Source organism: Plasmodium knowlesi (assembly GCF_000006355.2).
Source record: "Plasmodium knowlesi strain H genome assembly, chromosome: 12".
NCBI classification, from domain to species: Eukaryota; Apicomplexa; class Aconoidasida; order Haemosporida; family Plasmodiidae; genus Plasmodium; species Plasmodium knowlesi.
The window spans coordinates 2,501,381-2,526,021 of record NC_011913.2 but is presented as its reverse complement, the minus strand read 5'-3'; the positions used below and the strand labels follow the sequence as shown (position 1 = coordinate 2,526,021).

The window sequence follows — 24,641 nt, the reverse complement described above, 5'->3', positions numbered from 1 at the left end:
TAAATGGGGTGCCTACGAGGAAGTGCATAAAATGATTTATTCGAAAACGTTGCGCTTTAAAAGGTTTCGCACATATGAATGGCACTATTTGGGAGGAGGGGCCAAAAAAAGGAAAAGTCACGAGAAAAAATGAAAAGTGTTAAAAAAATGATAAGAACAGGGGGCACGCACTTTGTCGTCCAAATAACCATACGATATACATGACATATACAAAAAATTTAAGAATAGGGGGTTATTCAAAAGGAGTGTGCCCATAAGCTATTTGGTAAAGGCGTGTGTGCGCATAAATGTACATGCACATATATATATATATACGCATGTTTGCCTTTGCCAACCCATTTAGGCCTTATATACACCTGTGCGTAAAACTAAAAATAACATGTAAGGTTTACTTCCATGGTAATGTTTCCTTTTTTTCCCATTTTTGCTGATCAGGCACGTGGCCAAGCGTATGTGTGTACCAATACTGGGCAGATGTGTTTATTCGTGTAGCGATCAACCAGTTAATCCAAGGAATCAATATACTTATTTTTGTCTGCTGCTGGGTTAGCCCCATCGCATTCCTCGCAGCCAGCAAACTACGTTCTTCCTTTGATACGGGATGCCATAACGTGTTTAATGACTACACCGCTGCGTCACGATTCCACTGTTCCACTACACTATTGTATCACTGCGCATGTTCGACCTTCCGGAACCCTTTAAAGACTTCGCTACTGGTGGGGGTGTCCAGCTCGCTAATATCCTTTATGTTGTCGTTCCATTTTATGGACGCCTTGTTATTATGATTAATTCCCTTGTTGGGAATGGTGACACCTGAAGACTTTGGTTGCTCAACCAAGTTGGCATTTATCTTTTTCGGTTTCTTCTTGGTTCTTTCATATGCGTCGATCCTCTCCTCCTCTGTGACTGTCACATCGGACAAGTCTTGATGGAAACGAATTTTCCTTTTTTTCTTAATTACAATTCGTTTCCCTTCGTTCGTCTTGATTTCCTTCGTGTACATGACGTTGTCCATTTTTTCTAAAACTGCGGGGTTTGGGAGTGAGGAATGGAGAAGTGATCATGCGGTGAAGCGGAACAGCGTAGTACGCGCAAGGAAAAAAGAAGAAAAAAAAAAAAAAAAAGAAAAAAAAAAAGGAAAAATAGGCAACTTCTAACTGCACGCAGATCAGTTCACGAATTCTACGACACTTACTCTGCTTCCTTCTGTGTTCATCCTCTACGTCTGCGGGGCACTCTCCCTTTTTAAAGGCGCCTTCATTATAAGCTCCACCAACCGCGTGATGGTTCCTTTTGGACACCTTCGTATTTTCAAGTTCGGTGAACGGTTCATACATAGTGTTTTTAATTCTCTTCTTCGAGCTCGTGTTACTGCTTGTGCTGCTATCTGATTCGAAGTCACTCAACTTCACATGTCCTAAGGTTTTGTCAAATAGAAGTTTCTTCCTTCGTAATAACTGTCGCTCTCTTTCTAACTCAAGCTTTTCTCTGTTTGTAAGTTCGTTGTTAAATTCCTTCCCCTGGTAGGTGAATTTTTTTAAGAATAGGTCTTCTTCCAGTTGTTCCATTTCCTGCTTGTGCTTGAGTTTGACAACTTCGTTGTCGCTGTTGTACTCTTCGTTGTTTATGAATTCTTTAAGTCTGAAAGGGGGGGGGGTGTATGTACTCATGTATGTGTGTAAGTACTCATGTATATGTGTGTGTAAGGGTGATGAATTGTTTGGCATGCGATCCTAATTGGGGGATCCAACGGGGTTTGCTGTTGAAGAGGCCCCTTCCGTGAATCCAAGACACCCTTCCATCCTGCGACGCCATTTGGAACATTGCAACCACCATAAGGAAGCTCATTTATATATGTAGAAAAACCCTTACCCCTCGCTGTTGTACTGTTCGTCATCGTCGGAGTCCTCCGCCTGGTTCTTTTTCCTCTTTAGCAGCTGCGCCCTCTTCCTTTCTTCAGGATCCTCAATATTTTCGTCGTCACTTTCCTCTGCTTCTAACTCGAATACGTGGTGCATCTTGTCGTCCCGTAGCCTTTGCAGAAGAAAAAGGATAAAAAGGGGGAATACAATTTTAGTGCACCATTGTGCATTTACCGCAACGTATAGGCGATAAGATCTAGTGCACTGTACTCATTTATCCAAAACGTGTAAACAATGGAAGTACAAACAGGATTTGCAAATTGCCTTCACACTTGAATTGCAAAACTATCGTTTCGCCAACTTAGGTACCTTTTTTTTTCCTTTGCGAATCGTTCCTTAAAGGCCGCATACTGCTCTTTATTTGTTCTATCTGCCTGTTCGTTCTTGTCCTCATCTTCCTTTGTATTTTCACTTCCAATTTCGCTATGGTCATCGTGGACATCGTCGTCGCTGCCATCATCAGCGTCGTAACCGATGTCGCTTTCCTCAGGAACCTGCTTCTTTTTTAGTTTTTTTTTCATTCCCATACTTCCTTCCGGCTGTTCACCATGATCATTTTGAGCTCTATCATTGTTCTTAACCCAGTCAGGATCATTACTGGCCTTGAAACCCTTTTCTTGGTTGGTGTGTTGCACCTGATGATCAGTGGACTCACTTCGTTCACGATCTCTTGCATTTCCTTGGTCCACATGGGACGCGTTATTCCTGTCATTATCCCCCTCGCTGTGATATATGTCATTAATCACTTCGTCGTCTAGTACTCTCTTATTTTTTATTTTTATTTTAATATATTCTGTGTCTTCTTTTTTGTTGTCTGGAGGAATTTCTTCAGTTGGTTCTTCCTCGTTTTGGTTTCCGCCTACTCTTCTGTTTTTTAGCTCTCCTGTGGTGGCCTTATCCTTGTCTGTTTTTTCTCTCTCTCCCTTTTTAACCATGTCTACATTTCTGACGACTTTTTCTCTACTGAGGAAGGACGTCAGTTTTAGTTGTTTAGAGTCTTCATTAGAGCAGAACTTTTTTATTTTTTTCGTGAGGAAGTCGTTTTTCTTCTTGTCGTCATATATTTTTATTTCCGTAGCCAGTGGGGAAATTTGTTGGCCAGGTTCGTTGGCCATGGGGGGGGTCGATTCCTCTCCATGGGGAGCGTCACATTTGAAAATCCCCTCCTTCATGCATTCTCCTTTTGCAATTTCTTCCTTTGCAGGTTCTATCTTTATAGCTTCTATCTTTACAGGTTCTACATTTGCAGTTTCTGTCTTTACAGGTTCTGTCATTGCAGCTTCCACCTTTACTGCCTTTATCTTCACCGCGTCGGTCTTGGCCGCGTCGGTCTTGGCCACGTCGGTCTTGGCCACATTGGTTTTCTCCTCATCCCCCTTCTTCCCGTCGGTCTTCACGACTTCTATCTTAACCGTATCCGTCTTCACCGCGCCCATCTTCATCGCGCCCATCTTCATCGCGCCCATCTTCATCGCGCCCGCCTTTTGCACCTCCCCCCTGGTCAGGGAGAACTGGTTGCTCTCGAAGCTCACCAAGTCGTCCTCACCGTCACGCAACAAATTCTCCATATTGAAAATGCTAAAATTGTTTAATTTGTTCTGCTCCTTCCACATCTCCTGGAATGGCTCTAACAGCCAGGGGTGTGTATTCAAAGAAAAACTGACCGGTAGATTTTCACTATTTTTAATAATCTTAACAAGGCCATAATTCTCAGCATAGATTCTTCTTTTATTGTATTCTAACTTTTTGGTGATACTTGGAAATTGTAGAAAGTAATTTATCAAAATGTTCTTCTCCTCTATATTTCCTGGTGGTTTGATGTAAACAAGCTGATTATTGTTGGACTTGTAGAATTCATGTACATTGGGGTTGGAGTATTTTGGTCCTTCGCCAAAATACTGAGCAGCTGATTCAAGTAGAGAATAAACGTTATAAATTTTTTTTTCATCTTTTTCTTTTTTTTTCTTTTTCATTTCTTCTAATGCTTTTTTTTTCTTTTCTTCATCCTCTAGAGTTTTCTTGTTAACTATTTCGTTATCATCTCTTTGTTTATTATTTTTTTTTTTTTCATCATTTTCCTCTCCATTTGTTTGTTCCTCTTGATTTATTTCATTTTTTCTTGTGCTCATTTGTGCAGCTGCTTCATTTCTGCGCATATTGGCATCGCTACCTTTATTTCCTGCATCCGTCTTTTGAGATTTTTTTAATAATTTTAATTTTTCCCATGGATTTCCAACCTTTTCTTTTCTTTGTTCATTTTTTTTTTTATTGATATGAGAAAACATGGGGTGCAAATTGAAACCTCTTATGTCTGGGGAGATATCGCTTGGGAGAGCGTACACGTTTGGGGCCTGTTCTTGAATGTAATTCATTGAGATGCATAAATTAAGGTAAAAGAATAATTCCCTCCTTTTTATCGGTTCTAGGATGTTCAATTCTTTGATTTTGTCGTTGTTTTCTGAGATAGACGATAGGTCGAATATGTTTTTTCTCACGTAGGAAATGTACTCCTTCACTAGTTTCACTTGTTGTGTGCACAACGCAGCGAGGTGGTCCACTATTATTTGGTCTTTCTTCTTGGTGAATATATGTTCCATCATGGGGTTCACAGTGGTAGCTGACTTTTCTTCCGAGGCGATGCCTCCATTTTCCGGAGCGGTCCCTACATTTTCGGGAATGTTCATAACATTCTCGAACAAGTCTGTCGCTGCGTTCGTTGCTTTTCCTCCAAGACCCATCTTGCCCAACGTGGTGAAGCAGGTAATTATGCTTCGACTCCTGTTCTTTGTTAATCTATCGAACCAGAAAACCTCTAGGTTCTTCAAATCCTCCCTGCCTGTACGGTCAATGATAATGTTCTGTTGGTTGAGGAATACCTCCCTTTTGTATTGTGGAATAATTACCTTTAAACTTTCGTATATAAACTCCTCCATGTCGTATTCCTTTCTATGGAAAGACATGCAAATTAATTTTAATTTAAGCTTGTCCTCATCTGGGTTGATATCCTCCATGAGTTTGGAGTTTTTCGTTTTCCTTCTTCTTTCCTTCACTTGTTCCGCGTTGTCTCCATCTTTATCGGCCTTGGATTCGTTCTCCCTTTGTTCGCTTTTCTTTTGGGTACCCCCTCCTGCCTTTTTCTTTCTTCGAGACTTTTTCTTCTTTTCCTCTTCGTCACTCTCTCCTTGTGAGAACTCGTTTTCCTCGTCCGGTTCACTGTCCGAGTGGTCATCGGGATGGTATCCCTCGTAGTCGTCATCATCATCCTCCTCTTCATCGACGCCATCGCGGTAGCTCGCATCGGAGTTGTCACCTTCATTCGTCTTATTGTTCTCGCTCTGCTTCCTGCCCCCCTTGGCCTTTTTTTTCATCCTTTTTTGTTTTTTTTTTTTCTCCTCCTGATTTACTATCCTCCCCGAGGGTGTTTCGTGTGAATCGTCCGGTGGAGATTTTCCATCATCGTCCTCCTTTCTCTTTTCGTGTGCGACACTTTTTACGATAAAATTCTTTTTATTAATTTTATGAGCCTGTTTCTGCTTATCCGCCTCTTTCGTATTCTCCTGAGTGTCACTTCCATCAGAGCATTCTTTCAACCTTCGCAATTTTTTTTTTTTTTTTTTTAGCCCATTTTCATCTTTATTATCGCTGGGCTTCTGCTCCTGTTCTTCCTCCCCCGGCGGGACATAGTCTCCATTTTCTGCGTCCACGTTTGGTACATCACCTGCCTCATCGCCTTCCTCATTGTTTGCCTTTTCTGATATCCCTTCAGGTACTGTGAGATTTTTTGAGTCACTCTCTGGCTCTACGTTGGTATCTACATCGGATACCGCCTCCGCTGTATCACCGCTGCCGTCGCATTGGATAGGTTCCTTTCCACTTGCATATTCTTCCTTTTCCGCTCCCCCACGTTCAAGTCCCTCGTTTAACTGCTCTCCTTCATCATCCGTTTTATCACTCTCTTCTTCGAAGGAATAATTTTTTTTTCTTTTTTTTTTTATATTTAAAATATTCATATTGAATTGGAAGTGTCTATTGTTCTTTCCCCTACCTCTTGGAGGAAAAGCACTTAGACATTTTCAGTCAAGAAAAGAATGTGCCCCGCTTTGGCTCATTCATTTCACATATGCAAAAGGGGCAAAGGATTGCCACCGTTTGATTCGCTTTCTGTGCAGTGCGCTTTGGCAGATTATTATAATCAAACTAGGAACGTCGTAACGGCAAGTTTTGCGCGGGTCAGGCGTTATGAGTGTTTGTGGAATGGGTGTCTAGTTTCTCACGGGGTGGTTTCTAGGATGTACCTCCTGTTGCGCATAGGTCAGCTTGAATGGACACGTGGGTACTCTATGTCATACGCCTTCAGATGTGCATTCGTATGCCAACCTCCACGCACACCCTCCTTTGTATACAATGCGATGTAGTCAAATAAGCCCAGTGTAAATAGCTTTTATGTCAAAAGAGACATACGCCTAATTCTATATTTTGGGAAAAATAAAATGGAGAGAAGAAAAAAAATAATTAAATAAAATGAATATTTCGTTGAATAGTCTTTTATAGTTATATCATGCCAAATCTTAGTCCTCCCATTTTTCACTTTTTTTTTTTTTTTTTTTTCAAAATTGTAAATGATGATACATTAAATGCCTGTCTCCAAAAAAAAAAAAAAAAAAAAAAAAAAAAGGGGAGGAAAAAAAAGAATGGATTTTCATATAAATTGAATGAAAGTACAATCAAAGTGTTTATCATAATTTCAAATGAGAAAGGTGTGTACATCAGAAGTGAATGGCCATTTTTTTTAATTCATTTTCGAGGGAATGACAGAACGCGGGGCACATGAAAAGCGGTACTCGCGTATTATATATTCAAATTTTACTGTACTCAATTTTGGATAAAAGAAGAGAGGATAATGCTTTATTTACTTGGCGGCGCTGGAGTTGGCTCATCTACCTTCTGTTCCCCGCTTGTTCGCTAACCCGTTCACATGCCTCCTTTTTCACTGTTACATGGGGGGGAGGGACATCTTTGCTCAAGGGGCACTCACCTTGAGGATCCCCGATATGGTAGCGGGTGAAATAAATGGTTTGGAGAAATTACTTTTGTGGAGGGCGTGGGAGAGTCACCAGCGTTTTCCCCGTCCGGTTTGTGCTAAGAATTCTTTAATTAGGAATTTGCAAATGGGGGTTATCACACGGTGGTAGGGTGTGTGCATATGGTATATTCATCGAGAGATGAGTTCACGTTCAGTTTTTTCTCTTCACCAGATAGGCCGTTTTCCCCGTCAAGATTTATCTCGTGGGTGAATATGCAGTCGGGTTTGTTCCCCTGTCACACTATGCAGAGCTTCTCTTGTAACTCAAAAGGTATATCATAGGTTCATATACCCAGGTGCATACATAGGGAAGATACTTACCTTGCCTGGAGTTGCGAAAGGGGCAAAACACACCAAACGGGAATACTTATAAAATGGGGAATTTTTCCTCGTTATATCTTTTTTTTTTCGAAAATTAATAATACTGAAAAAAAAAATATATTCTGCTGCTCTCTCATACGTTTGAGTAAATATGAAGAAAAAAAAAAAAAAAAAAAAAAGTGGTAAAGAAGGATCTGCCAACAGAAGCCACCAATTTACCCTTGCTCAACGTTGTGTAACCCCTTTTTCCTAATAAAATTTTCACCCCCATTCGAGGGATTGACTTGATTTGGGCTCTTGCCACATGTAGGGAGTTTTCACCAAGGAGGTCATGCGAAAAGGGTGTATAAGGGATTCATATTAGATTAGGATAATTCGGAGAACTATAAATACACGAAATATAACCTGCTATAGAGGAGTAGGCAGCATGCAGCGCTCATTTCACATGAAGGCTGACTCTCCTAGAGGTAGAAGCCACTGGGGCGTGTAAGAAAACATACAGGAAGGTACAGTCGTATAGAGGTCTACCAGACGCAATTCTGTGATAACCCCCCCTTTTGTTCTATTCACCCCAAAATAGTCGAATAGTAAAGGTGCCCCTCAAATGAAAAGGTGGACGCACGAAGAGGAATACAGCTACGAATGGCATGGAAAGGGTGAATAACCCATCTCACCAAATAGTAAGCAAAAAAAAAAAAAATTAAAATAAAAAAAGAATGCAGCTAGGGAAATGTGTAATAACATGGTGTGTAGTCCTACTAACATTACTTCTAAAGAGCAATTTTGTGAAATGCAAAAATTTGAAAAATAGTAATCCATTTGGCGAAAATACATCATGGGGGAGCACACTGATCAATATAACTAATAGCTCAAGGACTAAGCTAAAAAGAGCAGTGGCAAAAGGTATGATATTACCCCAAATGAAGAAAAGAAATACACACAAACACATTAACAGGGTTACAAAGCGATTATGCACGATTAATCCGCACAATAGTGCTAACAAGAGCTGTAGCTTAGAACCATCGACAAGCGTTAAGAAACACATGAGAACCAAGTACAACATGGGAAACGCAAACTACAGAATACAGAAGGAGTTACATAACTTTCTGAATAACCCCCCTATTAACTGCACCCTAGATGTACACCCAAATAATATCCGAATCTGGATTGTGAAATATGTAGGATTGCAAAATACTATATATGCTAATGAAGTTTACAAACTTAAGATAATATTTCCAGATGATTATCCTCTGAAGCCCCCCATTGTCTATTTTTTACAGAAGCCACCTAAACATACTCATGTGTATTCTAATGGAGACATATGTTTAAGCCTGCTCGGTGATGACTACAACCCTAGTTTATCCATTTCCGGCTTAGTCCTATCCATTATATCTATGTTATCTTCTGCTAAGGAGAAAAAATTGCCAATTGATAATTACACACATGCTGATGCGAAACCGGGGAGCAACCAGAACAATTTTCTCTACCACGATGATAAATGCTGAGGGTGGACATGCGGTTCATACGTTGGGAGCAGTCCACCTCCATATTTGTACGTTAATGCGTTTTTTTTTTTTTTTTTTTTTTGTTTTCTTCTTTTCCTAATATTATTACCCATTTGAAACATCACCCTTCTAGGTATCAAAACGAGTTTGTTCTGGGAACCTACGGGCTACCCTTTCAACACACGGACATTCGCCATGGGCACTTTAGCATCCATTTGGTGGATGTACATATAGTGCGTATATTTTTGGCACCTTTGCCAATTCTTCGTCTTTTTTTAAATGTCGCGTAGTTCATTCACTCCTTAAAGGCACAACCGACTTGTGCGAGGTTGTGGATGCTACTAACGTTTGTTCAAACTCAGTGGTCTTCACATTTTGGTACGCAATGTAGCTACAAGGTCGTCTTAAAAAATCCCCATTTACGTGAATACAAGCGCATATATGTAGAACCTTATCATTTTTTTAAAAAAATAATTTTTCAAAGTAACGTGATGTAAGGAACTAACGGGCTGCATGTAGAAGCTGTAGTGAAAAACAAAATGGCGTGGTTTAAGGAGAAAGCGGGGTGGCATTAACTTCCCCTTTTGAACATTTCCTTTATTTCCTTCCCTACCTTTCTTTTTTCAGTGCACGCATGTGTACATTCGTGAGAAGCACAATTGGCACATTTATTTTAGCGCACATTTTTTGTTATTATTATTATTATTTTTTTTTTTAAACGAAAAGGGGAACACATCGCCGTGGAGTAAACAACGCTGGTAGCAATTCGCTGTTAGGTGGGAGCTGGATTTAAAGGGGCAACGGCAAAATAACGGAAACGTGCAACGAATGAAAAAGGTGAAATGGCAAATTAAGCCAAGCGGATTGGAAAAGTCAAAATATAACGTTCATGGCATACCCATTTTGGGGATTTTCCTTTTTTCCATTCGTTACAAGCCTACCTGTTTCTGCTAACAAAATTTAAGCACAGTGCACACAAAACACACACGAAAAAAAAAAAAAAAAAATCTCCCAATTGAAAATATTTACCCATAAAATGAGTGTAAAAAAAAGTGTAATTAAAAATGTTCAAAAGTTGAGAAGAAGGCGGACGAGCTTTTGCCAGCTAAATGTAACTCTTCTGCAGAAAAAACATTGAACAGACAGTTTTCGTTTTTAAATATGTTTACACTTTTTTTTTCTGGTTATTTTGCCTCTCTACAGAATAGCAGTTGTCCAAAGGCGGGCGCCCGAGCTGGGTGAAAAATACCGCCCAGCAATTACACCTATTGGGGGCAATCAGTTAATACACACAAGTGAAAAGGTAAAGCGGGAAATTTTCAAATACACACTGGAAAATGCATTTTTTTTGCAAAATAAGTTGCAGTTGTAAAATAGCCGCTTATAAAATAGCCTTTTTTAGTTGCATTCTCTCGATGTTCTTTTTTTTTTTTTTTTTTTTTTTTTTTTCTATGTGCAGGTAATTTTTTGGCATATTTTTGCACACCCACCTGAACTGTTCATGCAATTTTCAATAACTTTTTTTTTTTTTTTTTTTTTTTTTTTTTTTTTCTGTTCATCTATTTGGTTATGCAGGTGCGATGTTCCTAAAAACATGTTCCGAAGTAACATTAGCGTTGTTAGAAAAAGTCAATCGCACATCTTCATTTCCCCTTTTGGTTAAATAACTCGTGAATGTGCATCGTTTGGCGCACATGGCAAAAACGAATTTATGACGTGGTGTGCACCTGCGCTTTCTACATTCGTATTTTCGAACGCGAGTATTTTCTGGCATGGATTTTGAAAATGGAAATGGGGGAACACTCATAAATCCGTGTCACGAGTGATTGTACGTGCGTACGCATGGAGGAAGTATGAGAAAACATGCGAAAGTGTACATATATACGTGTATACATAATTGCAATCGTAATTGCAAATTTAAGTATGAGTTTGTACGTATGCGAATATACACATGTACGCGGTTTCACGTCTGTATACATATGTGCACTACGAATTCATGCAGCCATTCCCCCGTGTGCGCATGTCCGTATGTTGCCCCTGTTCGCCCCTTGCGTCATTTTTTAAAAAATATATTAAGAAACGTTTGCGCAAAATATATCGTTTTTTTCTCCATATTTTTTCGTACTTTGAAAAAATTAAATGTGTATATGCCAATAAAGGCAGTTTAGTCCTGTCTCTGCATTGCTCCCACAATTTGTCTTTTTCCCCTGTTGTACGTGTTTCTTTTTAACATCTGATTTTTCTGCACTGCATCAGCCGTTTAGTATTGTTCGCGCGTTCGCATTGCAAAAATGTTTATTACAACCGATGGTGCGTTAGAGTAGACACCAAAACTGTTCCCCGCTCCTGCATGCATCACACCTGCACGTAAGGATAAATGCAGAAATCGCGTAAACTGTTATCTCTTTGTCGTTCTTTTGGCTAAAATTCTACCATTTGGGCATCCCTTTTGTGATTAATTTCCCCCCTTAGTGTACGCCGCTTTATTCACGAAACAGAACATCTTCGCAAAGCTGTGTTTTATATGCACACAGGTTGCCGACGCCTTTGCACTTCTCACCCCCATGTTTATCAACTGAAGGGGAGAGCAGAAAGGAAAACATACAACGAAACAGAGACGTAAACAGTGGTGATCGTGTTGAATGATTGCACCATTAGAAAGCATAAGGAGAAAGCGTACAACGAAATAGCAACACAACAATAACGTATCATAGCGCCCTATCTTCATCCCCAACCACATTGCACAAACTGTATCACGCAAACGTAGCAGTACAGGTACACACAATTATCCGATCAGTCCCGTCGTATCAGGAACAGTATTTCACTCCTCCACTACCAAAGCGCTCCCCCCAATCGCAAACATGTTTCCGGACCCGTCGCACAACTATGAAAAATTGAACAAGGTGGAAAAAAGTTTTGATGAAACAAATGACACAGTGCCTGGGAGCGTAAGTAGACTGTATACCATAGATGGCTACACGAGCGAAAGCATAGGAATTCCACAGACACAGTACAAGGAATATTATAACTACCCAAATGCCATAGTTCAAGAATATGAGCATAAGAGTAACACTCCGTCGATGACCTTCGGGTGTCCAGGAAATCCATTCAGTTGTAAGCCCCCCAATTCAAAGGTATTTATTCGAAGAGTAGAAAATAAAAAACGGAAAGTGTGCAATAAAAAATGCACTTCCTTGAATAGCTCCTTTTCTCAAGACCTTAATCCATATGTTGTGTATCCAAGTAATTCCATTAATGAAAATAACATGGGGGAGTTCAGTTATACTATGCCCCTTAGTGATACAGATAAGAATGCCCCTTTTGGAGGAAAATATGTAGCTGACAAGAACAACAGATTGACGTATGCCTATCTGTCAGATGACCTGAACTATTCGCTGAATGGTCAATTCATGAATCTTGGCAACACCTACATGAATGTTCCGCTGTGTGTGCGAGAGTCTTTCCAGAATAACGGCTTGTGCAACTTTACCAACGGATTTTATCCCTTGCACCGGGTAGGGAGCACTTAGTATGATGCGATGGATTATAGCATTTCCGCGTAGTTGCATCGCCTTATCGACATGTACCCCATTTTATCCACTCCTACATGTTGCATGGTTAACTTCCCCTTTCCCTTTGCGCCTCTTCCTGCAGGGCGGCGAACTTCAACTAAACAAGGGCCTTCTCCAAGATATGGATATGACATGCCACATAACCCCCAAGGATGTGGTCAGATATATCCATAATTTCATAAAGTACATTTTTAAAGTCATCAAATTAGCTTTTGCAAAAATAAAAAGGGATCTGAACACTAAGGAAATTTACTTCGACCCGACCATACCACCTGTGCACGAAATGGACATTGATTGTGAAGTGTGCAGAAAAAAGTATGGTGATATTTTAATGGACAACCGTCAAAGAGATTGCATAAGCTTCTTCGAAGGGATTGATGAGTCTCGTAATATTTTCAACAGAATATGGGATATCATAAACAACTGGCTAGATGGTAAGGACACTAATAAAATGGACTTATTCAAAGATAAAGAAAAGATCAAGGAGATGATCCAACAAAACAGCAAAGAGTTTGAGGAGGTGTACTACAAACTCAGGAATTTTCCCAAGGACGAGAATGGGAAAATTGAGTTGCCCCAATTTAGCAACTTTGAAAAGAACAGTGTGGTGTTGATGTGAGAAGTTTTCATTTGCGTGATTATCTGGAGGGGGAAGATGCACCGTTATGTGACCCGTTTTACCATGTCAGTAGAGTGGTTTTCTTCAATTTTTTTTTTTTTTTTTTTTTTTTTTTTATGTGGAGATGTTCACACTTATATAGGGTGAACTCTCGAGGTGCGTTTGCTCTAGGCTTTATTCAAGCGCAGCTCTCTACGTGTGTGTATTTATATGCATTAGAGGGGGCAGGTTGAATGACCCCCCTGGCTGCAGGAAAAACTTCCTTTTCCATTATTACCCTGTTATTTAAATTTTTTTCTTTTTTTTAAATATTTTAAAATTTAAGAGTAATAATTAACCAACATTTGTACTTATATAACTGTTCCGTTTTGTAATTTTTGTATATCATTGGATGGATGTCTTTTTTTTTTTTTTTTTTTTTTTTTTTTTTTTTGTTTCCACCATGTTGTGTATCTTTTCGTATATGCTGCATGGTCCCCCACAACGCATTTGTTTTTATTTTGTTTTTTGAAAAAATGCCGATTTGCTTGAGCTGAAGCGGTTACGGTTTGCTCCTCATTTGTGAGAAGAATGGAGGATACCACGCCGTCTCGTCGAATTCGATGGTTGATGTGTTACAATTTGTGTACAGCATAGTGTGGTATCCGCACCAGCTGCAGGGTGCACTCTTCCTTTTGAAGTTCACCTTGATGTATGCACATGCATGGGTGCGTTAAGGTTGTGGAAAGAAGAAAGGCACACACAATAAAGTTTATCATAATGAACTATGGTATAATAAAATATGTTATAATAGGAGGAGCCCGCCGCGTAAGAAGCGCCACGGAGAGATCCAATCATGAGGAATGCTCCTGTGGGGCATAATTGTTCCAGTTTTCGTTCTGCAGTTTGGTGGTGGTGGCTGCCTGAGCTTCATTTTTCGCCTGATTAGCGAGGAGCTTCAACTTCAGTTTCTCATTAATGGCATTAATGAAATCATCCGTGAAGAGGTAATCCTTTTCTGTAACATTTTTAAGCCCCTTTATACAGGCAGCAAGGTCCTTAGGCATTAGGCCATCCTCTACAGTTTCTATGCATGCACTTTCTAGAGCATAACAGAATAGTTGGAGAGGCTGATTCTTGTCTAACTTGGCTCTATGTTGTAATCCCCTTGTCCAGGCAAAGATAGAAGCAATAGGGTTGGTGGACGTTTTTTCTCCTCTTTGATGGCATCGATAATGACGTGTAACGGTTCCATGTGCTGCTTCTGAGACGCAAGTAACTCCATCTGGACACATTAGGATGGAGCTCATTAGACCTAGGCTTCCATAGCCTTGTGCAACTGCATCGGATTGAATATCTCCATCGTAATTTTTACAAGCCCATACAAATCCTCCTTCTGATTTTAATACTTGAGCAACCATGTCATCGATGAGCTTGTGTTCATACCATAAGTTGTTCTTCTCAAATAAAGTGCGAAATTTCTCGTCATAAATTTTCTGGAAAATCTCCATAAATAGCCCATCGTATATTTTGAGTATAGTACTTTTCGTACTCATATAAACAGGCATCTTTAAATCTAGTGCATACTGAAAGCACGAGAGAGCGAAGTTTGTGATGGATTCCTCCGTGTTGTACATTCCGAGACAAACCCCCGGTGATTTAAAGTGGAAAATTTCTTCTCTCATAACTTCAGATTTATCATCTGGTGTAAAAACTATTTCAAACTTTCCACTTTTATCAATTTTTAAGGATTTTTGCTTGTACTGATCAGCATAAGCATGCCTTCCTATAATTATTGGCTTTTTCCAGTTGGGAATTAACCTCGGGATATTTTTTATCAAAATAGGTGCTCTGAATACTGTGCCATCTAGTATGTTTCTAATGGTTCCGTTTGGGCTTTTCCACATTTGTTTTAAATTAAATTCTTTAACCCTAGCTGCATCTGGTGTAATTGTTGCACATTTAATTCCTACGGACGATTTCTTTATTTCTTCTGCTGCTTCTAGTGTTACCTGGTCATTAGTTTTATCTCGATTTTCGATGGACAAATCGAAGTATTTTATGTTTAGGTCCAAGTACGGAAGGATTAGTTTCTCCTTGATATCCTTCCAAATAATTTTTGTCATTTCATCTCCGTCTAACTCCACTACTGGGTTTTGGACCTTCACCTTCCCGCAGATGTTGAAGGCCGCGCTTTTACTCGCATTTCGCCTGGTGGTATTTTGGATCCAGGGGTTTCTCCACAGCTGCGTTCTTCCTCCCATTTTTTGCGTTGCCAAGAAAAGAAATGATGAAGTGGATTCGTTTGGTGGGGGATGTACACAAACTTACGCACTCCTGGGTTTACTCACGTGTGATTAGTGGGAATTTTTCCGGGGGGGGGGATGATAACTCCTCTTTTGCATGCGCCCATCCGATGGGGATTCCTTCCACTTCCGGAAAATATTTCAGGAGATGAGTTTTCCCCTTCGTTTATTAATCTGATAGGCAAAGGTTGAAGCCTCACTTGGTACAAGCACTGTGTAGCGGCACTTTTCATATGATTTTCTGTTTCTCTGCCCGTTTTGTGTTCACTTCCGAGTTGATTTATGCAGTTTGGTCGTGCTTCTATGCGCTTTATTTGGCTTCGTCCCAATAAATTGAGAGCGATAAATTTGCCTCTATTGTAGCGCTTTATTTATTTCGGACTTTTCCCTGTCGTCACTCCGGAAGAAGCTCATAAAAACAGCTTGACGTGTATCCCTTCGTGTGTAGGAGAAAAAAAAAAAAAAAAAAAAAAAAAAGCGGAACGAAGAGGAAGGAACATGTGTTATGGAAAATTTCTTGATCTTGGTATGGAGGATCCTGAGCAAGCTAACAGTTTCTCTACTGGTGTGTTTTTTTTTCCGTATGAATAGGTAAGGAAAGGGGGGGCATCTAAGGTGTTACACAAAAAGGGGTTGCCTAAAGAACGGTGGCACCAAAAAAAGGGCTACACAAAATAGCGCCGGAGTACCACTTCGTTGGAGCCACCCGTTGATGTTATCGCGCAGAGCTAATGTACGTGGTGTAAGGAAGAAGTAGCTGTGAACCAACTTTGTGGAATTATTATTTTACCTTCCTGCGTGTGTTCAGGAGGGGGGTACTTACTCATAGCGGAGCCCCGGTACCTTCCCTCAGTGGTGCAAAAAAAAAAAAAAAAAAAAAAAAAAGTATGTGCAAATTGGGGGTAGAAAACTGTAAACTACAAATCGCCTCTTACATCATTTGTGTGCCTTCCTCGAGTTTCTGCCCGCGCCCGAATAAGAGAAGTAAAACAATTTCGGCGCACTTCCCTAAAGTGGATAAAGGAAGAGTATTCTTCTTCATACTACATGTTCGGTACCTTTGACTAAAAATAAAAATGCAAAAAGCGTGACAATTTTTTTTTACAATTTATGCTGATTGTATATATTGAAAATGTAGCCCTGCACATTTTTTTTTTTTTTTTCCCCTCCACTCTCTGACCCTCAGAAATTGTTAATTCATAATCTGAAAAAAATGTAGAAGGGATACCATCAACCCTGTGCGCGCTTTATTTTAATTGCCTATGAAAAGGGGGGATAAACTATCTGTTTTTTCTCTGACAAGGCTTAAGTGAAATTCCAAGGGGAGACTAATGAACATATGTATTTTTATTCATATGTGTATCTATCAACGTACATTATTTGCACGAAGGGGGTGGGCAAATGTAACATGAATTCGTGTAGCACCGTGAACACCCAACAGAAGCATATGAAAAAAAAAAAAAAAAAAGAAAAAAAAAAAAAGCTTTTTAAATTTGTTAGGCTCCCCCTTTTCTTTTTTTTTTTTACTTTCTTATATGTGCTTGAGGATCCTAGCCCGTGTGAGCATGGCGTGTATCGATACTTCCATCCCCTTCCGAAGTTGATAATTTGCCTATGTTGTTCATCTTCATGTAAGAGGGTATAGGGACGATACACCAGTGTACATCATTTGATTCGGTGTCAGTGCCATTTTTTTTTGCCGCAGAAAGTTGGGACATGAGCAAAGTGTTTGGAGAAGGACAAAAGTGTAACATGGTGGCACATCTATTTCGCCATACCACTCCTTTCGCCCTGCCTCCTTTTTCACCGCGGTTCTTTTTTTTTTTTTTTTTTTTTTTTTTTTTTTTTCCCGCTTTTCCGAGTTAACCCCATTTAGGGATCTTGTTCACATTATTGGGCGATCAAGTCAGCGTATGTGAGTGGTCACGCATGTATTTGTAGAAGTTTGGCCCAAGTGATTGAGGAATTCCATTTGCCACAAATCCATGGCCCTTCATATCCTTCCAATTACACGAGTAACGGAAAAGTTTTAAAAGACGCCTAGTCAGTTTTTCTTTGATCCATAGGAATTAGCAGAATGTGAATGGGTACAGTTCTCTCGATCCCCCCTTTTTACTTGATCATTTCCTTCTTCCAATTAGCCCCATTTTTGAAACATTCTTTTCCAGACGCCCAAGAAGGTTCCTTTTCCTTTTTTACAGACAAGTTTTGCTTTTTTTTTTTTGCGTTTTGGAAGGATCCCCGCCCGGTTATTACATTGCACATTGTTATATGTCAATGCGTGTGTGTCACCCTTGTATGGACGATGTATCAGTGTACAAGTACATAACGTTTTTCGCTGAGCCCCACTGAAGCGGTTATCAACAGTCGTTTGCTTTCCCCAATTAGAGTTGTTCACGCCGAGTCGCATTATCTTCGGCCAGGATACCCGCACGCATATATCTCTGAATATCCATTGTCACGTGCGTATAATGGGCAAAGAAGCATCCACTCTCTTCATGCCAAAATAAATAAAAAAAAAAGTAACCAAACGATTAGAGCAGTAGGGTAAAAAAAAAAAAAAAAAAAAGAAAGAAAGAAAAAAGAAAGAACATATGGACACTTTCCCGTTGGACAGAATGGTAAAGAAGAATGACGATTATAATTCATTTTACGAATGTAGGAAAAATGAAAATGAGGTAAGGAAACTCTCTGTGGGTGCATTAAGTAGGACAACTTCTTGCAGGATGGAGGAAAAGGACAGCGCCATCCATAAGGGGGCTGCTATAAATGAACACCCCAGTAGAGAGAAGAATATCATTCAATCATTTGGAAACATGCGATACATTCATAACGGAGGAAACAAAGTCCTTCGAGGAGGAGCTCAAAATAGTAGGAATGATCGAAATAACGCGATGTTGACATCCGGAAGTGAACTGGATGAAGAAGATGATCAAACGGATGATGAAGAAGATTCAAGTTGCATAGAATGTGTCTCAAATGATGACAATTCGTATTACTCTCTGTACGAGGGGTATAAAACGAATTACATAATGGAATCCCTGTTTGATAGAAACTCATTTGTGTACTTCCTGGTCCCGTTTAATAAATACAGTTATACAAATTACTACACAAATTGGAACAAGCTAAGTTTTCGCATGTACGCTTCTCTAAATTCTGTGCAAGAGAAATCTGTTAGAAGAAAGAGGAAAATAAACTACGTTGGCAGGAGCAGAAGTGATAGCAATGCTAGTGAAGTGGTTATGTTGAAGGGGACCGTTGCTGCATTGGCGGATCAGGCAAGAGGGGGAGGCGCTTTCCAAAGTGGTGTAAAGAGTGGTTTCCCCGCGCGTGAGGTTCGGAAGTATCATGGAAAAGCAATAAATGCGGAGGTGGAATCTCCGCTGAGTGGAAGACTTCCCTCGCAATCTAGCGACCACTACAGTGATATCGATGATGTGAATTTTAGGAACCCTCTAATCAAGATTATGAATAGTTTTCTCTACTTCCTCCTTTTAAGTGAGTTCTTTACCTTTAATGAGGTAATCAAACTAATGCCTTTGTGCAAATGTTCATATGAAATATTTAATAGATTCTTTTATGTCAATGTCCATGTAAATCCGTTCAGACAAAATGTTAAGGATATTATACGTTTTTTAAATGAAAATAAAGAGTATCAGTTTTATATTTTGAAGGGGTCAAACTGTATGGAGGATAATTGGGACAGTCACCTCGAGATGAAGAGGGAGCTACTCACTTACGAGTCGCTCATCGGTCGGGTGCATGACCCTGAGGATGGTCCCTCAAACGGAGGCCTAACCTCAAGCACAAAAGATTCCACTTTAAACAAAGCAGAGAAATTTAGAGGTGGAAATTCGGATGGACAATACGGGGTACCCCCCCCAGGTGATCTCACCACGAACAAAGAAATGGAAGAATGTGCTACAGGGAATAACCCCATGGGAAGGAAATACTCAACAAAGGAGGGAGGAAAACGATCGGGGGATATAGACCAGTGTACTAGTAGTAGTAGTAGTAATACCGCCCTGGATAAAGCAAAGGAGAGTATAAAAAATGGAGAGAAGGTACTTCACACAAATAATATTATGAACATGAGATACTTGTTCAGTTTGTATGAATTCATTCGCATCTATTTAAGCAAGGAAAACAGAGAGGGTGTAATTTTTTGCACCTCGGATGATAAATTTAAACGTAGCTCGAGCAGAAGCAGAGAAGTTTTTTATGATGATATTTTTCCATATGGAAATAAAATCAGCTCTTTTGAATATAAAATAAAATTAAAGAAGCATGTACAGAGGAGATGGAACTTGAAAAGCAACTACGTGCATGAGAATTACTTTGTGCATAAGACAAGGGGGTCAAATGGTGCACAGGGAGGTTTACTGAAATTGATTCACAACAAGCACAGTCAGTTGTATCCCTCTTTTAGTTCCTTCCTCTCCATGGACAAGTGTGGGTGTATAAATTTGTGGAAGGTCAACGATGTGAATTCCTTGCTTCCTACTCGTTTGCTGGAGGCGCAGCTCACATGGGAAGGGAAGAACGCTCTTTTTCCCAGGGATGCGGTGAACCTGAGGGATGATACATTCCTTGTGGCTGACGAGTCGGCTATATATTCCTTCTCATTGGAAGGTACGTAGAGTGAATGCCTTCTCACTATTTGTTTGTGAGTGTATGTAATTGTGCATATATTTATTTGTGTATTATTTTTTATTTTATTATTTTATTTTTTTTTTGTGTTTGTGTGTGTTGTTCACCCCCTATGGGAGAAGGAGCTTGTAAATTATACGGTATGTTTCAGTCCACTGTAATTGTTTTCCCTTGTTATGTTACTCCACTACAGGAACGAACCCTATATCGGCGAAGCGAATCGCGCACCTGGACGCTCAGCGAATCAGTGAAGGAGGAAAAGTGAAAAACATAGTGATGAGTGACAAGGGAAAATGCACCGTGGGGCTTAACGAAGCGATATGTTACCGTATAGACTTAGAAAGCGGGGCGGTGGAGAGCGAAAAAAAACTGATGGAAAAATTGAAGAAAATTACCTGCTTCGATTATAATACCAACATAGTTATGAGCAAAAAAAACATCATCATTGATGATAAGAGAATGCCAAACTACGTCTCTTACGTGAATTATAATCTAATTGACTATGATAATGATAAAAAATATTTTAACAGTGAAAATTATTTTCAAGATTTTAGTCTAACGGGTATATCGCTAACTTCCCTAAATTCAAACAATTCCATTTTTTTATTTGATCTGAGGTATAAGTACCCCTCCACGTGTTTGCATTACGAAAGTCCCATTACAGAAACGCAAAGTTATAGAGAAAATGAGAAAATGCTTTACTTGCTCAATTTGAAACGAAATTATAACTCGAGATCCTACTGCAGTAATAAAAAGTACAGTGGTTTCCACGATAACATAATTTTGAATCCGTTGGTGACACCCAAGAAGGAGGTTGTAAATAAAGGAGAGGATAATTTGGTAAAAGATAAAATCCTTTCCGATGAGTCATTTATTTATACTATTGTAAAAGAGGGAAAGGACAGAGAAATGGAAGGGTGTAACTTACCTACTTCCTTCCTGAATATGTGGAGATGGTGTGATAAAAGACAATTTAAAACATTTTTTCATTACCATGAAGACATAACAGCTGGAAAGAGGAATTATTCCGATATGTTTGTTTCATCCCCATCGGAGAATGCATCATCATCTTACGTCAGTGCGGAATGCAGTAGCGCATCCAACTTGGGAGGTGACTTTTTTTCATCTGGGGAGGCTTCGGAAGCCAGTTCAGGGCCTTATTACTACAGAGCACTAGCTTTTGATCAAATTTACAAATTTGTGGACACTCCAAATCATTTATTCCTTACCTATGAACATTCGAACTATGTTCATTCACTGTTGTCTCCTTCGCATGGGCTCGAGCTGAAGACCTCCCTGAAGGAGGTTCCTTTTTTCATGCATCCCACCAATTTGTAAAGCGACTAACATTGGAAACAGCCCCATTTGGAGTAAAACCATTTGAGTTCATCCATTTGCAGGCATCTCTATATAGTTCCCCGCTACCACTTGATACCCGCTATTATCACCACATCGTTTGCACCACATGTTCTTCCGCTTTTATATGCACTTTACAATAAAAAAAAAAAAAAAAAAAAAAAAAAAACTAATTGAATGAATGCCCAAAGGATGCATTCTTTCCGCACGTTAAAATTTTGAATCACCAATGGAATTATAGTATTCCCCCCCGGCAGATCATCTTCCCATGTCTGCTTGAATACACTTTGCTATTTAATCAAATGGGAAGAGAAGAATTATCATTTGTAGTTGACTTGGCTGACGGTGGACAACATGTTCACATTTGAGGTATATCCCCGTCATGGTTAACCGATTAGAGTTATGCCTCAAGCAAAAAGGATGTAAGCAGGGACTAAACATAAGTGCACAAAAAGAAAGAGAACTTCCCTTCCGCTCATGGGAAAAATCAAATTAACATTTTTACAAACTAGGTGTGTGCTGTTTTATCAAATTGTATGATAAGCAAATAAAGATGTGAGAAAAAAAGAATTGTTCCTTCCATTTTTTTTCCATTTTAAAAATCACTATTACACACACACAAAAAAAAAAAAAAAAAAAAAAAAAAATGTGTACACCATTTCACGAAGCAGATATTTACGGAGTGTAACTTCTTGGGAAGGTGAGTGCCCCCAAAAAAAAAGGAAATCAAAACGATGGACACATTTTTTTTTTAAGCATTATTTTAATTCTTTGAATGACTTTCTGAGTAAGCAGCAGAAGGTTGTGAAGGGCAGCCCCTTATTTAGGCCGTTTACATAATCGTCAAATTTGTTCAGTCTCGGGGCGGTTTCGATAGCTACGGAGGCGAACAACGGAAAAAGCGTGGAATGTAGCTGTGTATGCTAAATGTGCATACATAACGTGCATACATAACGTTGCTACATAACAACTTCATATCGCCTCTGTGCCTGGGAGGAATGCTCCTCCGTGGTGAGATGGTCATTTAAAAAAAAGCGACTCGTCAAACCTTCGTAGGTCCCGTTGTGCAAAGCGACGGTGGCTCGATATTTCTTCTGTGGATCCCCGGGTTGAATATTAGAAAATTCGATTACTATTTTGTCATCTATAAGGTGGAGATAGGAATAAGCAACGGGTGTTTTTTTTTTTTTTCAAGGAGGAAAAAGTGCAGACAGGCCCTGCCATAAATTCAGTTGTAACAGTTTAAAGGAGATCACCGCTGCACACAATGGGGACATGCACATTTTCACACATATACATGGACGAGCAATGTCTCTACGGAGCCTAATTCCGCAAGGGGAGCGCATCCTCTGCAGAGACCTTGTAATATTATTTCAAATCCGAGAAGATTGTAAAGGGTGCCCAATTTTCTTTTCCACTCATTTTGAATATACTCCTTGTGAAGCTTGACCGTGTTGTACTCTACGAAATGTTTTCACGAAAGTTGGTGAAAGGGGAGCCAACATGTACTGATCAACCAGATGAAGGAAAAGTGGCAATATTTTTCCAGAGGGGGTAAATAATTTCATACAGGTCACGTACCCAACTTAGAGGAGTCGAAATTTTTTAAAATTAAATTCAGCTGTTCGTTAATTTCTTCAATCAGCTTGGGGTATTCGTCCAGTTTTTTCTCCTCCTCCTTCGGATGGGTGTAAATCATAAGGTACATGTGTAATTGTCACTAGGGGCGGGGGGAATTAGAAATTACCAGATGGGCCAATTTGTTCTGCCTCCTACCATTACGCTTTCCTTCAGTTCTGTGACCAGGACGGTATTGGCTTCGATTTCTTCAAGTGAGGGGGAAAAGGGGTATAACGTGTTGTGTGACATCTGGTGCGATATATGTCATGAGGTAAGATACACAATTGGGTTAATCGATGGCGAAGGAAAAACTACACATATGCTAAGGCAGGACATATGTAGGGGTATGTCTGCCCCTGTTCAGGTTTTTAGGGGCTACATGGACAGACCGAAATGAAGTCATAAAGACGTGTTGTTATGACGACCAGTGCACGCCCCCTCATCCTCTTCCTTCACTTGTCAATGTTTGTCGTACCGTGGGTTATCCTGTTTATTGAACTTTTCTTCTCCCTCGTTTTGTTTTTCATGATTTCAATTTGTTCTGCGCAGGGGAGATGATAGAATGGCGGAAGAGGGGTCATATAATATGAAGAGGCATAATCGAAGTGATACAATAGCATCATGCATAAGGAAGCTAATAAATGTGTCAATCCCGAGGCCACCTTTTTACATGGCGTCCCTGGCACATTTTGGATCCAACTTACTTTTCTCATTTTCGATATATGATATTAAGTCGTTGTACTGCTTTTCGTTTTCTTCCACCATTTGATTCAGCTGTTGCTGCATGGCCCGCTTTACATCGCTGTTGTTAATCACATCCTCCATTTTGATGAATCATGTACTCTTGTGTCTGAAAAAAGTGTTATTATGTTTTGCTCTTTAGAGAAAATGAGAATGATTTTTTATCTTTCTTGTTAACTATTTTACGCGACATATGCAAATTATGCAACACACAGGAGGCGAATTCATTTCTGTGAAATACTTCACCACTTCAAAAGGTTGCGCAAAAAAACGCGGAGTGATACAATCGCGGGGCAGCCCCTATGTGCATATTTCTCGACACTCACTTTGGCGTAGTTATATCGGCGAAGATAAGGAAAAGAATAACGTTACAAATCTGGATGGATGGACGAACTCATCGGAAGTGCAATCACCCACGCATGTGCCAATTCCGCTGCGTTTCCCTAAAAATTCACTGTCTTACCTTTTCGCCTTATTAATTCTTAAAAGAAGCGAGTGGACATACACATTGGAGGTTCTTCTATTATGCCTCCTTCCCTGAGAAAAAGGGGGGATCCCTTGTTGGTCCAAATGGATGAAGAAATTGAGAAGGGGTAAAGAGGGAACCTTTCCGCTTGTCATTCGAGATGAAGGAGTAGGCCTACCGTACACCTCCGGCGTTAAGTTGGGAGATGGACCGATCCTGTTTGTGTATAGCCGTCTATCTCTATCACCCGCTTGCTTCCCATAACCCCTTGGAATCAGCCCTTCCTCCGGCGTTTGCACCTTGCATACGCCTTTTCCCTAGCAAAAGGGTGTGTAAATGGCAGGCAAATATTTCCCCCGGGAAAAACAGAAAAAGGAAAAATAACGACTTAAAAAAAAAAAAAAAAAAAGAGCATAGTTGGGTGTGCCGCGAGGAATAATTGCAGCTTATGTATAATGAGAAAAAAAAAAAAAAAAAAAAAAAAAAATTGGTGATACGAAA

General features: G+C 39.8%; 6 protein-coding genes across 6 annotated transcripts; 3 read left to right on the top strand and 3 right to left on the bottom strand.

Moving 5' to 3' along the window:
• Positions 1 to 667: 667 nt before the first annotated feature.
• On the bottom strand, positions 668 to 5,932 carry PKNH_1255900 (conserved Plasmodium protein, unknown function; the record flags this gene model as incomplete). The annotated part of the gene is made up of 4 exons (XM_002259864.1): positions 668 to 1,026; positions 1,196 to 1,641; positions 1,873 to 2,034; positions 2,232 to 5,932. 4 exons carry the CDS (start codon positions 5,930 to 5,932, stop codon positions 668 to 670), a joined length of 4,668 nt encoding a protein of 1,555 aa, XP_002259900.1.
• A 2,110-nt stretch (positions 5,933 to 8,042) lies between these two features.
• Positions 8,043 to 8,831, top strand: PKNH_1255800 (ubiquitin-conjugating enzyme E2, putative; the record flags this gene model as incomplete). Its single annotated transcript, XM_002259863.1, has 1 exon — positions 8,043 to 8,831. The coding sequence occupies one exon, from the start codon at positions 8,043 to 8,045 to the stop codon at positions 8,829 to 8,831; it is 789 nt and encodes a 262-aa protein (XP_002259899.1).
• Positions 8,832 to 11,692: 2,861 nt separating this feature from the next.
• PKNH_1255700 (inner membrane complex protein, putative) lies at positions 11,693 to 13,022 on the top strand (the record flags this gene model as incomplete). The annotated part of the gene is made up of 2 exons (XM_002259862.1): positions 11,693 to 12,346; positions 12,486 to 13,022. 2 exons carry the CDS (start codon positions 11,693 to 11,695, stop codon positions 13,020 to 13,022), a joined length of 1,191 nt encoding a protein of 396 aa, XP_002259898.1.
• An 833-nt stretch (positions 13,023 to 13,855) lies between these two features.
• PKNH_1255600 (isocitrate dehydrogenase [NADP], mitochondrial, putative) lies at positions 13,856 to 15,265 on the bottom strand (the record flags this gene model as incomplete). Its single annotated transcript, XM_002259861.1, has 1 exon — positions 13,856 to 15,265. The coding sequence occupies one exon, from the start codon at positions 15,263 to 15,265 to the stop codon at positions 13,856 to 13,858; it is 1,410 nt and encodes a 469-aa protein (XP_002259897.1).
• A 2,636-nt stretch (positions 15,266 to 17,901) lies between these two features.
• On the top strand, positions 17,902 to 21,295 carry PKNH_1255500 (conserved Plasmodium protein, unknown function; the record flags this gene model as incomplete). Its single annotated transcript, XM_002259860.1, has 2 exons — positions 17,902 to 19,939; positions 20,151 to 21,295. 2 exons carry the CDS (start codon positions 17,902 to 17,904, stop codon positions 21,293 to 21,295), a joined length of 3,183 nt encoding a protein of 1,060 aa, XP_002259896.1.
• A 776-nt stretch (positions 21,296 to 22,071) lies between these two features.
• PKNH_1255400 (kinetochore protein SPC25, putative) lies at positions 22,072 to 23,758 on the bottom strand (the record flags this gene model as incomplete). The annotated part of the gene is made up of 7 exons (XM_002259859.1): positions 22,072 to 22,190; positions 22,362 to 22,457; positions 22,673 to 22,774; positions 22,895 to 22,991; positions 23,090 to 23,139; positions 23,409 to 23,474; positions 23,638 to 23,758. The coding sequence occupies 7 exons, from the start codon at positions 23,756 to 23,758 to the stop codon at positions 22,072 to 22,074; spliced, it is 651 nt and encodes a 216-aa protein (XP_002259895.1).
• Positions 23,759 to 24,641: the final 883 nt, after the last annotated feature.